The 15892-nt window shown below is 36.3% G+C and overlaps 1 protein-coding gene across 1 annotated transcript in view; it reads right to left on the reverse strand.

Annotated features, from left to right (window-relative positions):
* The window catches only part of NEK11 (NIMA related kinase 11), a gene marked incomplete at both ends in the record, with an annotated part of 83177 nt that overhangs the window by 37067 nt on the left and 30218 nt on the right, over nucleotides 1–15892 (reverse strand). The window contains 7 exons of the mRNA XM_079538461.1: nucleotides 776–899; nucleotides 1760–1853; nucleotides 4493–4612; nucleotides 7911–7996; nucleotides 8495–8573; nucleotides 8656–8805; nucleotides 15330–15456. Of these exons, the coding sequence (XP_079394587.1) occupies nucleotides 776–899; nucleotides 1760–1853; nucleotides 4493–4612; nucleotides 7911–7996; nucleotides 8495–8573; nucleotides 8656–8805; nucleotides 15330–15456 (780 nt within the window). The remainder of the gene's footprint in view (nucleotides 1–775; nucleotides 900–1759; nucleotides 1854–4492; nucleotides 4613–7910; nucleotides 7997–8494; nucleotides 8574–8655; nucleotides 8806–15329; nucleotides 15457–15892) is intronic.

The raw sequence follows: 15892 nt of genomic DNA on the forward strand, positions 1-15892 counted from the left end.
CAAAAAGGCAGAGCTACGAAAGTAGTTGCTGTATTTTAAAGTCTATTAATACATGCTAACAAAATTCTAATCTGATTAAAAACCTTCCATCATAATAGTTAAATGTTGAAGAGTATTGACACTATTTCAGTACATAATAGAAATAAAACTTAAATATGGGCTGTGAAAAATATTTTCTCATAAGTGCATTTCCACAGTCAAGCCTTTATTCAAAAGTTTGGCTATTTGTTCTTTTATCTACAGTTAAGTGCAACATAGTACCTAACAATCTCTAGACAGTAGCTAAATATCCAAGGACAGTACAGGTAAGCACTTTTTAAACAGTTTCTGTCTGCCTCTCTCATTGCTATGGGTAACGAAAATGGTATCAAAGTGTTCAAGAAGTGCAAATGCTCTCTATTCTTGTACTCATTTTTGCACTGGAGAGGTAATTTAGAAAGTGTTGTTCTAATACAAGTCATTTTATATATGCAAAGGTTAAAGCTATTTTCTTTGAAGTCTGCACCTTTTTTGGAGGAGGTCTGTTCACCCTCTTTGCCATTCAAGTCACCCCAACTCAGAGAACCCAAGCTGCCTGACACATAACCTGCTGCACATCTAGTCTACACACATCCATCTATAATATTTTCCTTTTCTTTTTGCATCTCTTTTGTCAACTTTACAAACCTAACTGTTTTTCATACTGCAGTTCTTCACCACAGATTTAAGTACAAGGGACAAAATCAAATCTTCTTTATAGGAAGTTTCAATTCAACACCAGATTTTTAAATCTTACCATGGTCCGTAAATTGACTCCATCTCTCATTTCCATTTGGTTCATCACATCCTATGGATGTGGAGTCACACGTCATGACCGGCTGAGAATCGGTGAGGGGTTCTGAAATCTGGTTGTCGGATTCCTTAGTCAAACAAAGCAGCATGGAGAAACAGGAACAGTTAGAGCTTTCAGTAGCACCACAATATGATGGTTGCCCTGACTCACGCGATTTCTGGGACCCATTAAGCAAATATTAAGAAAAAAACTCCTAACTCTTCAGTAATTGACCATCAGTGTGACAACCACAAGCTATGATAGATTTAACATGGCTTTTAATTTTCCAAAGACAATGAGAAATGCTGAATAAAAACAAAGTACTAAAGCAAACCTTGTTATATCTGTGATGCTTCCACCATTTCCAAACTGTTCCCCGTATTATAAGACAAAGTGCTGGTATTGAACAGGACTATTCTCTGTTATTGATATTTTAAAAGCAAAGGAGAGTTTACGCTGGGAGTCACTTCAAGACTTTAATGTTACTAGAGGATTCAGTTAAAATGTTGATATTTGTAACTAGTCAAATGAAAATAAACTGTAGCTATCTCAAATCAGAGTGTTTAAAAGATTACAATTCTAAATTTATCTTGAAATCAAATGTATTTTGAACTCTGGTATCAAACAGACTATTAGGAAGTACATTTCACAGAATCACAGAATCACAGAATTGTGATTCAGAGAGAAGATTTATATCCAAATGTGTCTTAGTAAAAGAACACTGTGCAGCGACTAGGGAGTTTGTTGAACTATGTCTAAATAACTGAATGTAGTGCTACTCATCACAGGTCCACAGGGTTCAGCCAAGGGGTCCAGACTTTGAAGCACATCCAAATAATTAATCTTAGAACAGAACAGTGTCTCTAATGCTAAAGAAAGTGTGTGGCAAACAGAAAAGAGGTACACACTGAAAGTCCATAAATAAGGTCCCCAACACACTGTACTCACATGTAGGACATTGACATTCAGCTTCTGAAAATTACGGGACCTGAATTCTTGCATTCTTTTGACATTCTCTTGATATTTTTCTTCTGCCAGCTGTCTGTAAATACAGAATACTTGTGATTGAGATGTGATATTGGGGATTGCACAAAGGGACCTCCTAGCAGTAGATGTGGAAAAGCAAATTCCATTATCAGAGTACTGTGGCACCAAACACTCTCAGCATCTACGCAAGACAAGGTTAGTTTTACATGAAAAGATCTGTGGCCCATTTTTTTATAACAGTTATCGTATTTATCTTTCACAGCCTGTGTAATGTAATTGAGAAATAGAAAATGGTTAGTCCCAGTAGCTTTTGTCTCTTCCAAAGATCTTAAGCATATCATGCCTTCATGCCACCATGTATTCCACAGACCTTTCAGGTCAAGACAGGCACACAACACTTGTGTGCCATGAACACTTCACCCAGGGCATACCTGTTAATTGCATGTTTTCTGTTTGGGACTGCTTATGCCAGCTGCTACATTAAGTAAATCCTCCAGCTTCCATCACTAAAACCCCTTCCCATTGATGAGTAGATCTGCACTACTGAATGAAGACCTCTTGTGTGAGAAGGTACTATGTTATTGAAGTCAGTAGGCAACAACAGAACTGAATATAGATCAATTTTAAAGATTTATGACTGAGAATAAGATTTGCAAATTAATATGCTGCCTTTATATTATAAAGTAAATATACTCACTTCTGCTGCTGGGGAAAAAAAAAAAACAACATGAAAATCTAAATAGAGAATGCTAAAATGCAAGGAAGCAGAGAAAACAAAAGACAAACGAGAAATATTCTGCAATTAGTATTAATTCCTTACTTCCAGTCATTTATAAAAAATGAAAGAGACAGACTTCCTACTTACAAATTTCATATAAGAATGGGCCTACCATACTGCTGAAAACACCACACACAAGAGGTGTTATATTTTATATAATTAGTTCATTTCAAGTAGCTTTTTTAAAATGAGAATAAATTTACATACCAGCTTGAGTCTCAAATTTAGTGTTTGGTGTCAGACAGACACAAATACTGATCAGATACATTTTCCAAAAGGAAAGGAAGGCTGTTAGCTTTTATTTCTCCCTACTGGGTACAGATGCCATGGGTTTGCACAAATAACACTAGGATACAATTTTACAGAGCATTTTCCCTCAACTACAATTACTATTCATTTGCAGGCATATGTAACAGCTGCGAAGTTACTGAGGACATAAATTCAGGCTTCACGTAACCTCGCATTATTTCTTTGCAGTTAGATATCAATGCCTTACTGAATTGCTAGTGTGCTTTTGCATGGCAAGGTTAAGATACTGATTCTCATAAGGCTGGAGAAATGGGCCCATGAGAACCCAATGAGGTTCAACAAGGCCAAGTGCAAGGTGCTGTGTGCCAGGGCAATCGCAGGTATTTATACAAACTGGGAGAAGAACCCCCTGAGAGCAGCCCTACAGAGAAGTACTAGGGAGTCCAGCTGGACGTGAGCCAGCAGTGTGTGTTTGCAGCTCAGAAGGTCAACTATGTTCTGGGCTCCATTAAAAGAGTTGCCAGCAGGAGACCTCATTGTGGCCTTTCAGTACTTGAAAGGAGTGAAGAAACAGGAGGGGGTGCATCTGTTCATGAGATAGGACGAGGGGGAATGGTTTTAAACTGAGACAGGGGAGGTTTAGGTTAGATATTAGGAGGAAGTTTTTCACACAGAGGTGGTGAGGCACTGGAACAGGTTGCCCAAGGAGGCTGTGGATGCCCCATCCCTGGAGGCATTCAAGGCCAGGCTGGATGTGGCTCTGGGCAGCCTGGTCTGGTGGTTGGTGACCTGCACATAGCAGGGGGGTTGAAACTAGTTGATCATTGTGGTCCTTTTCAACCCAGGCCATGCGTTGACTATGATTCTATTATTCTATCCCTCAATTGCTGTCTACAAGTAACTGAATAAACATTTTTAAATTTACACTGCACTTTGCAACATGCTTTTAAAGAAAACATTAATAATATTATGGAGTTTTTCTGATTTTCATTTATATCACATGAAACACTGAACATTTTTAACTCGGAAAAAAACTCAAGTGTGTTATCAAAATGGTATCTTCTTCCTGTTTAAAAGTGGGATCTGTGCATACAAACATAGCCTTCAAGCTGTTTCTCACATGCCGTTCAGAAATGACACTTCAAATCCCCACTTTTATTATGTTTTTCTTACTTAACAAAAGCTATAAATTTTAAAGCCCTTACAACATGTTGATTTCCCTGCTATTTGATCACTTGACAAGACTATTTCCTCTGAGCTGTTAGCTTTTATTAGCATATCTCTTAGGAAAAAACAATTGACAAAAGCAGTATTGTTACTGAATATATGACTCTTCCAAATGTGCAATTTTCAAAATGACAAATCATTAACAAAATTCCCTACTGTAATGAATCTGAATATCTCTCATACACATATTTAACTAGAAATACTGTGCTCAAAGTATCAATCCGGGCTGACGCTCTGACTTCTTTTCTACATAAACAATTACCTTAATTTAAATCATCCAAAATTCCCATTCACAATGAGTAGCTAAAGACAGTTTCTATTTTTTTAATGTTTTTTTTTTTTAAATATTTTTACCTTAGCTGTTCTAACTCCCTAGACAGACCACTGAAAGGGGGAAACTGCACGGTTAGGGCACAATGCCAATGTTACGCACAACTTACTTCAACTTCTTGGCTTTCTCATCTGCAGCATTTAACTTCCTCAGCCTCATTCGTTCCCGTGGTGTCATTTTCTGTACTTCTGACAGTTGCTGCAGAGTTTGCAAATGAACTTTCCTCAGCCTGAAATTAAATACATACAAGCTTATTTTCAGACAGAAATGTAAATATCAGTATTTGGATTTGATATTGAAACATACTGACATTTCAAATGGAATAATTAAAAAGTTACAGGTACTATAAAGGACTAAACAGACCTCAGTCTGGAAAGTAAATGCCTCTTTTAAATTGAAATATTTAAACCTAGATTCAGGAGGAAGATGAACCAGTTCATGCATTTCAGGTGAAAACAGAAAAAGGTAAGCTCAGCTCCTTAAAAGAATAAATGTTGAAGCACAGTGAAATATTTACCCTGCCAGGATTCATTATTGAGCACATTACAAATCCAATGGCAGTTTTTAAATGAGAACCACAGAAAAAAAAAATTACCAGACATACATTTTGAATTGATTGATAAAAGTTGGCTGCAATGAAAGAGAGTATTAATCTGTCTGTAATGAAAGTCATAATTATCACATTGTCCTTTTGAATTCCTGGTCCTAATCAATAACAATTTGCTTGTAAAATGGTCTCCATGGACCATCTTTGAAAGCTGAGGACGAATTATTGACACTTGTATTTCTGCTGTATTTACCAACGCAGAAGAGCAATAGTGGTTGTATATCAGAAAAAAACAATATTTATCTCAGATTTTACCTCACATTGTAGAGTAATTACAAAAACTGAGCCATAGCTTGCAATGCCATGGCTCTCACCTTTCACTCACACCAAAATTTTGCATTCTTTGTATTCATGATATCAAGTATTCACTTCAAATGGTTATCACTGCTCTTATGAGATAAATTCACTTATTATTTAAGAGTCCAGTTTTATAAGAACATAAATTTTGAAATCAGAAATTTAGAAACTGAGAAGCTTTCATTATGCTTTTCAATTCTTGACTATAGAGGGAAATAGTGTAAAGACAGGAAAATTATGTGTAAATATGTAAAGATATGGAAATATTTCATATGTGAAATATGAAACACTAAGGATAAAAATACTTTAATTATTAATGAAAATAACTCTTCAACTATGAATAATGGAGACATATTTCTTGTCTCCTACCCCCCCACCCTCCCCCCAAAAAAAACCTTTAATTTAAATTGTAAGAATCTCTTGGGAAAAAAAAGTCATTTTTCATGCAAGTTGAAACTGAACCTATACAGCTTTTCCTTACTTAAATATTTAAAATTTATGACTTGCACAGAACTGGAATAAACTAAGCTATTAGAGCTTTTACTGTAAGAAATGAAACTCAAACAGAAATGACAAAAAATAGTTCTGGTGAGGAAAAAAGAATCAGAAATATAAGGTAGTATTGATAGAGGAGGACACCATAGCAAGCAGCTCCTTGTACACACACACACACAGGCTGCAGCAGCTGTGGGTAAATCACTATGCTATTCTTCTTTTTCCTTTTTTTTTTTCCTTGTTTTTGAATGTCACCATTTTTCAAGTATTTTTATTTCACTTTACCTGCCTCGTTGAATCTGTGATTGAAAAAGATATGTGGCATTTTGTTTACCAGTGTAAATACAGGCAGCTAACTTTCTCATAAATGCAATAAAATTGATAATAGAATTATGGTTTTGTACACATTCTAAACATTTAAATAAGAGAATCAGACTACAGCACATCTGAAGGTAATTTACCCATAAGCTTTTCCTAGGACTTTTGATTTCAAATTGATGCTCTGAACTTGAAAAGTTCAAGGTAAATTTCCATCCTCTAACAAAGACAGTTGTTATCCATAGCTGCACAGTTTTCAGGCCTATGGAGCTAGGCCCAGAAGAAGCTTTAAATTGCTTTTCACAGAAGTATAAGAAGATGATGCTTGTAGTTACAACTTGCTCTTCATCTTAAACACTTGAGAATTACTTTTGAACAAGAATATTACAGACTCCAGGATATTACATCTGTGTCCCCTCAAGTGCTAGCTCAGTTAGTATGTGATGTCCTTTTGGAAAGAGATGAGACTTAACGATGACAATGGATCTGGTATGGAACATAGTATTTGGTATAGATAATAGAAAGTGGTTTTAACAGCCTCTTCTAGAAGCAATGTGATAGTTGAAGCCTAGGTAGTACTTTGCAGGTTAAAAATACTGCATCCCGAAAGCTACAATATTTTTATGCATACAGATAATTTGAAATCCTGTACAGATTATAAGTGAAAAAACAAACAACAACCCACAGAGGCACGGATTAAAAGTTTTTTGAAGATTCTCATAGTATATATTTGAATAGGTTTTTAACACTCAGTGTAACATATACAGAATTGGCATAACATTTGCACAAGATTTCAGTTCCTCAAAACTAGTTAAGGTATATCTCAGAGGAATACCTCTGCAGCTAACTACATTTCATTTGAACAGACAGGAATGCACACAGAGTTAATTAAGTCAATACAAACACAGCAGCAATAGACAAAAGATATGTCTAATATTTTCTGAGTACATCAGCAAGTGTGATTCTTGGTTTCCAGTATATTTATAAACGGCTATTTCTAGCAGAATCAATAATAGTGGCATAGTAAGAAGGCCAAAAATTAGATAACATGGCATTATTTGTTACAGCTTTCAACACTTATGCTTGCAAAGTTCAACCATGTATTTATACTAAAGTGGAAACCAAAACAGAGAACTCTTGTCTGATAAAATGACAGAGGCTCATCTGACAACAAGAAAGAGCAGAAATGGAAAGGACAAAGTGGAAACTTAAACCACAATTTCTAGTGATGAGTTTACAGATACACTCCAAGCACTCACACTGGGTAAAAAAAGTGTACAGAAGACTCTGCTGATTCCCAGTGTCTTTATTCCACATTCTTCTTATCACTAATAGTAATCAATTCTTTGGTTTGCAAAGTTTATCTGATCACTCCTCCTGAAGGAATTCTTGCAAGTAGAGGTGGTGGCACCAGCGAAGTGACCACAGCTGAAAAACTGCAGGCCCACACTGATGATATGCAGGCCCACTGTCTATGATATAACTAAATGATGAGCTAAGCCTTCAAAATATACAGAAAATTTAATTACACACCAAGTAGTTATAAATCAATTTGTGCATATACTACGCATGCATGTAATATACACAATTTACAGTTACAGAATAAAAATATTTGATTGTTAGAACCATTTTTTGCCCTAAGTCTTAATTATGAAACTCATTAATGTGATTCTCCTGTATTTCTGAGGAATGGCAAGATCTCTTTAAAAGCAAAGTGTTACAAAATTAGCACAAATGTTCAGAGCAGGATAGCATTTGGCATCACTGTAATTTTTTATAGAGCTACCCACAAAATATTAAAAATACTTACACAGCATCAGAAATGGGAGCACCTCCTTTCTGCCAGTTAAGCCCCTTGTCTTTTGCAGTCATACATGTGAAATTGTACTGTATATTCTGTAAATAAATAAAATAGAAGTGATATTAATGCCTGAGGCCAAAGTGATCCAGACTCCAGCCTATTATGCAAAACAGTCCTAATGCAGAAAATGATTAAACAGTTTCCTTCCTTACCTCCTTAAAAAGTAATTTATTGCATACACTGAAGCAGGGACCAAAAAAGCAAGATGCACTGTCTTTTATTAAAGCTATGACTAACCAGAACAGTTTAAAGATTACATGTCCCCAGGCCCAAATGATCTGCACTTGTTACGCATAAATGTCCATTCTCCTTATTGTTCATGAGATTTTAAAGGGGGGAAACATTTAGCATGTCAAGTGAGAAGAGCTTAATTTCCCACAAACTCCCTGCCTCAGTCAGGTTGTAATTTAGCTCAGAAAGTCTCTTGATTAACGTTCCCAAAGGCTGCTCACTTATTTTTTCACTACACATTTTCTCCATCTGCATTCTACTTTTGTGAAATACAATGTCTACCACTTTATCTTCTTGTTTACCTTTAGCTGCTCATCAACATAAGGGATTTTTAGGATCTCTCCTGCTGCTGGTCTCAGTGAAGGATTCTTATTTAACATGCTGAAACATTAAAAAACAGTAGTGATAATTCGGTCATTTTCTGAATTAACTTAAGAAGAAGCTAAACAAGGGATCAACACACCTGCTCAGCACAGCATTCAGATTGCTTGGATATCTATCAGGAAGAGAAGGTGTATCACCTTCTACAATTTTTAGCACAACAGACAAAAAATTGTGTCCAGAAAATGCATGGTTCAGGCAGCACATCTCATATAAAATGCATCCCAGAGACCTTGAATAATAAAAGAAATAGCACAGATGTTATTTTTACAAGTAGCATGCATAGTGACATTACAATAAGGAATGTCTTATTATCCTCACTATTAGGTTATCTTTTTCATCTGAAAAGATCACTATTTATCAGTCAGATTACAAATAGGTATTGCTGCAGATAGGAGAGATCCTCACTCCCTTTGCATAAATGCAGGGAAAAAAAATCTATAATCTGTATATAAAGTCTTATACATATATACATACATATACACATATGCACATATATATGCACACACATACATATATATGTAAACACTAACTTGGCCAAAATTGATTTGAGCTCAGAGAATTACCAGATTTTAGATGACTGCATTATATTGAAATATTTAAAATCAAAGTTCCTCAAAATTTTACTTGGAGAAGAAGAAACTGGAATACGCATGGATGGAGACCAAGTGCAGAACCAGTGTCAGTTTCGGATCTCTAAAAACCATTAGGAATGATGACAACCAAAGAATTTTAAATGGGCTTCTGGTCTACCATCACCTTCATCACCAACAGCAAAGCAACATTATTCTTTATGTAATATTTGACTGCGGTCATTTACAGAAGCAGTATGAAAAAAAGCATACTGATGATACGTGCAAGTACGTATAGGTGAATAGCATTGGTGAAAAGTGTAGAAATATTATCTTTGAAGTAAATAATAAATACAAATTAGATCATTTGTTTTGGTTAAAGAAGAGGAATGAGATCAGCTCATCTGGCAACAAAAGAAGAGTAAGTAAGAGTAAAGCTGAAATCCAGGCTCCACATACAATAAAATAAAGACAAGGGAGAGGAGGGCTTTCTCACTGGTGCTTTTCAAAGCTGTATCTGAAAACAATTAGAACATTTTTGCTAACAACTGCATAACTATAGAGATACGTAAATAACTGTATGGTGTCTTAAATATTTAGTTGTCAATCTGCTTTCCAATTTCCAAAATCAGTAAATGGTAACACACAGACAAGGTCTAGCCTTATGATGTATGTTTAAACTCTAAAACAAGATAATCACTACCTAAGAAAATACTTCATAACAGAATCAAGCACAAGGCATATGAAAGCAATGAACAAAAATGGAAACCCACCAGAGGGAAAAAAGAAGAAAGGAAAATCCCAGCCTGATAGGCCGTATTAAAACTGTTTTTTGCAGAATCAATCTGTTTTGGATTAATTCTGGCAGCCAAAAAGCGCTTAATGAGACATTAGGAGAACAGGATTTGCCACATCAGGGAAGTCCATTTATTCAGCTAGATGAGTCCTTTGGCTACACCTGAGGCTTTGGAGAAAGATGAAAAGGAACACCCAAGGCATACTGGTAAAGCCAGGGCAGCAAACAGGCTACCCAGGGAAAAACCCATCTGGTCCATCAAAGAAAAAAAAATAAAGGGAAAAAAAATGAAAATAAAAAGAAGGGAAAAAAGAAAAGGGTTTTTACTGCAAGATACAACTCTTTGAAATGTAATAAATACTTCCTAGGCTGAGAAATGCCTTGGATCCTGGAGAAAGGCAACTTTTTTTCCCAGGACAACTGCTAAGTTGTAATTGCCCAGGGGAATTATCAAACTTTAGCCTCCAGACTGCATTTCTCAGTGCAGTTCTTTCAACAACCCCAGCCAAAGCATATTGTAATGAGCACATTCAGCAAGAGAAAATTGCTTCCCAATTTGCCAATGACCCATACACATAATTTAATTACTTTTATAACCTTAGCTCGTCTAACTGCCATTGTTATGAAATACTAAAATGGTTATTAAACTATTCTGCCAGAGTACTTGCTTTGATAGCATCCTATGTTCATGAATACATTCGAAAAATGTGCTAAACAACACTTCATTTGAGCAAAACTGATGTATGATCATTTAACCTTCATGCCATTTATGCTCAGTTACAGAATAAGTAGGAGCATCTGGACAGGTTTCAGTATATTATCTACAACATTGACTGACAGACACCTAATTTCTCCTTCATACTTTTAATACATTCCGATAATTTGTAGAAATACTTCATATTCCTTTAAAGGCTGTAAGACATACATTGGCTTTTTAATGAAACACCAAAAACCAGACAAACTGAATGCATATGCCTTTGTGGCTTGTGTGTCTCAGTCTGATTGTAACAGCAGGTCTGAAGAATTTGCTGACTCCAGGGTCTTTAAGGAATACATACATATGCACATGTAAGTTGCTCCAAAAGTAATGCATCCTATTTATTTCCTCAGAAACCACAATAAATACAAAGAGCACAATAGCAGTATCTGACTGAGCAAATTCTCAGCTATAGAACGTTATTTTTGTACATGGTTACCATAATTATCTACACATTTTTGCCATCAATGAACAAGAGCTTGCATGTCACATCTGTAAAAACATGCTCCAGTGGAGGCGACTCACTGTCACTGTGAGGGTTGCTGAAAAGCACCACTGTGCTCACATCCACTGTTCGGACTCCATAAACGTTCAGCAAGTGTTAATGAATGCCAATGGCTACAATTTTTCTGCATGGAGGAATTTAATTGCACACTGTTGCTTCAGATGCACTTCCACACCAGACACCATGCTGTCGGACTGCCCCTGTGCTGCCATCAGTCACATGGCAACAAAATGTACCAGAATATTAGTGAGAAGGTTCAGCCTTTACTGCTGTACCACCGCCATCTGTGTCTCACACAGCATACAAACATGAAAAAATAGGAGGCATTACTTTCAGAGCAGCTTTTATGTGCACCATCATGACATTTTCTTGCACTGCTTTTCAGGTCTTTATGGCACGGCTTCTCCCCCTCTACATGAGCAGCAGCTACCATTAATCTTCCTAACAATTTCTGGGGGTTATTTGTTGGTGTGTCTAAGTAGAGAAAGTAGATCTGAGTCACATGGCTCAGTCTTTTAAAACCACATGGAAAGAATAGCAGCACACTAATCCTCACAGTAATTAAATTCTGTGAAGTCTTTCTGTGAGAAAGGATCCAGTCAATAAATAACATTTTATATTAAGTGCTATAAAATACAGTTAGCAGCAAACCTGTTATAATGTTTTAATAAACACACTTCCTTGCAATGTAAAAATCCCAATCCAAAGTGTTTCTCACTTCAAGATTAATTCAAATAACAACCTCAAATGATGTGGAAACTATTGTTATCTGGATTGCATATTTTAGAAATAAGCTTGGATACTGCCACACCTTTATATTTGGGTGAACAGTCCTTATATCCACCAATCAGGGTCACAAGCACCAGAAGCATTTCCAGGTTTGGGTCACTGTAAAAAAAGATGACCATAATCTTTTCAATGTAGGAAAGGTTCCTCCTCTTTTTATCTCCCTCATTTGTGGGGTGGGGAGGGCTTGGTGACTTCTGGTACATGTATACAGCAGCAATTAAAAGGTTTTCAGTTGGCCCAGACATTTAATAGTCATAATAGTCATTTAACAGGAAAAAGATCACTTAGACATATCTATTAATTTAAAATGAAATTTTATTTGTGCTTCGCTTGAAGACACATAGCTCGGAAAATCTGAGACAAAATGGTAATATTGTGTCTGTAAAGACACAAATCAGCATGAAATTTTCTCGAATTAAGTTACATAAAGGTAATTTATTTCTGTCTTAAGTTCCATAAATAAAATACAAAGCATGCTAAGAAAAAAAAAGAAGTTGTACTAAAAGTGAAGCTTACATTTCGGAGATCATACAGCTTTTAAGATGCTTTTGTTGTGTATTTATCTCAGAATTAAGAGCAGAGATCACTTCAGTGAAGTTTACTGATTCGTAACAGTGAGCATCTGGCCCAACTTTTCAAAATATGTCGTCTGCTCCAGCCTTAGCTTTCATTGGAAAGCTCTAGGTTTCATACAAAATTACATTTAAAAAAGATCCATCACTAAAACGTTACTCAAAAGACCAATGTATGTATGAACTCTACTGCTGTTTTTGGAAATTTATCTACTTAAATTTGGCAATAAAAAAATAATCAATTTTTAGATTGTTATAGACAAACTGGGGCAGAAGCATAGGCAGCAAGCACAATTAAAACGAATGTCCTCAGATCTGCGGCACAGGGAGCCCAATTCATACAAACTCCACAGAAAAACCATCTGTCAAAATCTGACAGTACTTGGCAGCTTAGTCCAATGGATTCAAATGTGACATTACTTTTTCTCTGGAATACAAAAAAGAAGCTATTTATATCTCTCTTGTAAAGAATTTGCTGTTTCTAAGTGACAAATACGTTTGTTTTTCAACTAAATTATTTCTGCTATCATTTCACCTCTGAGAAAATTTATAATACGCACAAACCTTTTGCAAAGTTCATGGATGGAGTTTGCCATAATATACTCATAACACTAAAAAGAATACAGTCTGCATACACGTTATCCTATCTACTCAGAAGCAAAGATAGCCATGTCGCTAGAAGGCAGACCAAATTTGCACTGGAGGATCTATCCACGTATACCCTTGCCAGACTACAAGCCAGAACAGATTACAGTCTCATTTAAGCAGCTCCAAATTCTTTGGATTGGAAAAACCTGTAAGTGCAATACAGTGCTAACAACTCGTGGTTTGTTAATTTTATTGGGCATCTGAACACAGAAACAGTTTCAGGTGAGATGGGAGAACGATGCTCAATCTGCAAAATGAAAAAAGCAGGACCTGAACCGGCTGCAAGCTGTTGTGCCAAAGGAATCTCCAGTTCTCTGGAATAAAAGAGATCACAGGAAAAGCTACAACAGCCCATTTTAGCTTTAGAGACATTTGTAGGAGCTATCACTGACCTTCTTGGAAAATCTGGGCTTTCTAGGTTGCATGAAGACACTGGAAAGTACAAAGCTCTCTCTGATGTTCAAAAAACCTTATATTCCGGAGATGAAAAGGTAGTGCCTGCTGGAGATCAAGACGGGTCTTAAGAGAGAACTTCACCTCAGCTACTCAGAGAAGACTTGAGTAACATCTTCACAAGTCTATGAACATCTTGCAAAGCAGCACAAGTATTTCATCTCTCCTTTAGTCAGGGCAGAAGCTGGGCTGATTGGCCACACACACACTCTCCAGGCAAGGATGTCCAGGTTGTTCCCAAGGCTCCCTTTACACAAGGCCAGCAGCTACAGAAGACACTGTGGTGGCCATTCTTTCCAGTGTGACTGTGCTCATGGACTGAAATGGATCTTTGAGCTGGCAGCAATGAGTGCTGCACTTCTGCCTGCCCCAGTTTACCTCCTGCAGTCATTAAATGGGAACAAACAGTGACTCTGCTCCTCCTGCTAGAGGGTTCAGACAGTAAATGCAATTACTCAGGACAAAGCCCTTTATCTTGTTCTGTAAGACCTCTAAAGCCCTAACACTGAATACTCCTGAATTCTATCTCAAAGCTGAGCTTTAAAGCCTGGATGCTAAGTCTTCCTTTAGGTTTATGAAGTTCTTATATGGAGTTCACCTTTACTAGGGCTTCTTATGTGTCACTGCATTAAAACTGTGCAAAATGGGAACAGACCGTTTACCAGCTCATCTGATCTTTTAGTCCTTTCCTCTTCTCTTATGTATGGATGCCATATAATAGGCCACAGAATATAGTGTGGTTTGAAGGACACAAGACCAGCCTCATCAAACATAAGCTCAGTCAAAAAAATAAATAACCAGACATAGAATAATAGTTCTTTTTAACATTCCTACATTTCCTCTGCTGAAGTCAGAATTGAAAATAAATATTGTTCCTCAAGTTACAGAAATACCGCCATTTTATCCATTTTATTCATCACCTGTGTTTTACATTCTATAAAAGGAATGAATATTTTGTGCCATATAAATGCCATATGTATGGATATTACTATTAAAAACAATGATGATTGTAATAGTAATATGGATATTACTATTAAAAACAATGATGAAAAATATAATTAGGCATGGTGTGATAAAACTGGGATCACATGGACTCAAAGGAAAAATTCCTAGCAAGTTTAATAAGACTGAGACTTTCTAGTCTTTGCAAAGAAAGAAGCTAAGAATGCTACCTTCCTCCCTAAGGTAGAAACTTGCTATCACTTTTTGAAGGAAACCAATTTATTTAATGAGTTGAAGCTACTGACTGAAAGAAAATGAGCTGTCACTATTTAAAAAAAGCCCCTAAGAAACGAAGAGCCCAAAACAATTGCAGAACTTGACTTCTCATATGTCAAGCAATAAAAAATGAGCTTTCATGAGCTTTATCAAAAGTATTTATATCTAACAACTGGAGAGGCTTCTCAGTAGGAACAGACGTTCAGTTTTACCAGTCAATGTACTAACCTGATAACAAAAAGCAGCAGAGAGACTCAGCTAACTTCAGTTAATGGGTCATGATATGATAAAAATTGGTGATAGGAAAGGAAAGGGAGCGGGAAAGGACAGGAGTTCCTAACGACAGTTAAATGCTGACCTTGGCAACAGATGACATTTTACCTTTCAAGACATCTCCTTTTCACTGGATGTAATAAATGAAATGAAACAGCGTGCTGATTACTCACCAAATATCAGATTTTGTGTTATATCCTTGGTGTTTCAGTGCCTCTGGACTCATGTAGTACGGCGTCCCGGTAAATGTTGTTGCCAGATCACAAGAACCCATCAAAAGACAAGAAACTCCAAAGTCCCCTAAAAGTAACAACAGAAAAATCCACCCCCAAACAATTAAGCACAATAAGATTAAAATTCATACAAACTTAGAGGTTACCACAGCTTTCGTACACATCTCTGTTCACTTCTCATATTTTATATCAAGAGCCATGCCCTCTGCTTGTATAAACTGACAAAACTTCAGAAGGCACAATGCAAAAACCAAGTCTGATCAAGAACTAAGAATATTGATAATCAACTGATATTGAGATAGAGATCTACTTAAATTCCTGATCATCACTTCAAATTCAACAGTAATTTCTTATCTGAGTTGCCATCTCATTTAAAATTAATTGGAAAGGTTTGACCTATTTGTACCTATGACCCATTTAAAGGAAAGGAACTATCCTGTACCAACCATTCTTATATTTGCAGGAAATAGGCCAAAGGATTTAAAAAATACAAGTTTTTGTCC

Source organism: Tetrao urogallus, assembly GCF_951394365.1.
Source record: "Tetrao urogallus genome assembly, chromosome: 7".
NCBI classification, from domain to species: domain Eukaryota; kingdom Metazoa; phylum Chordata; class Aves; order Galliformes; family Phasianidae; genus Tetrao; species Tetrao urogallus.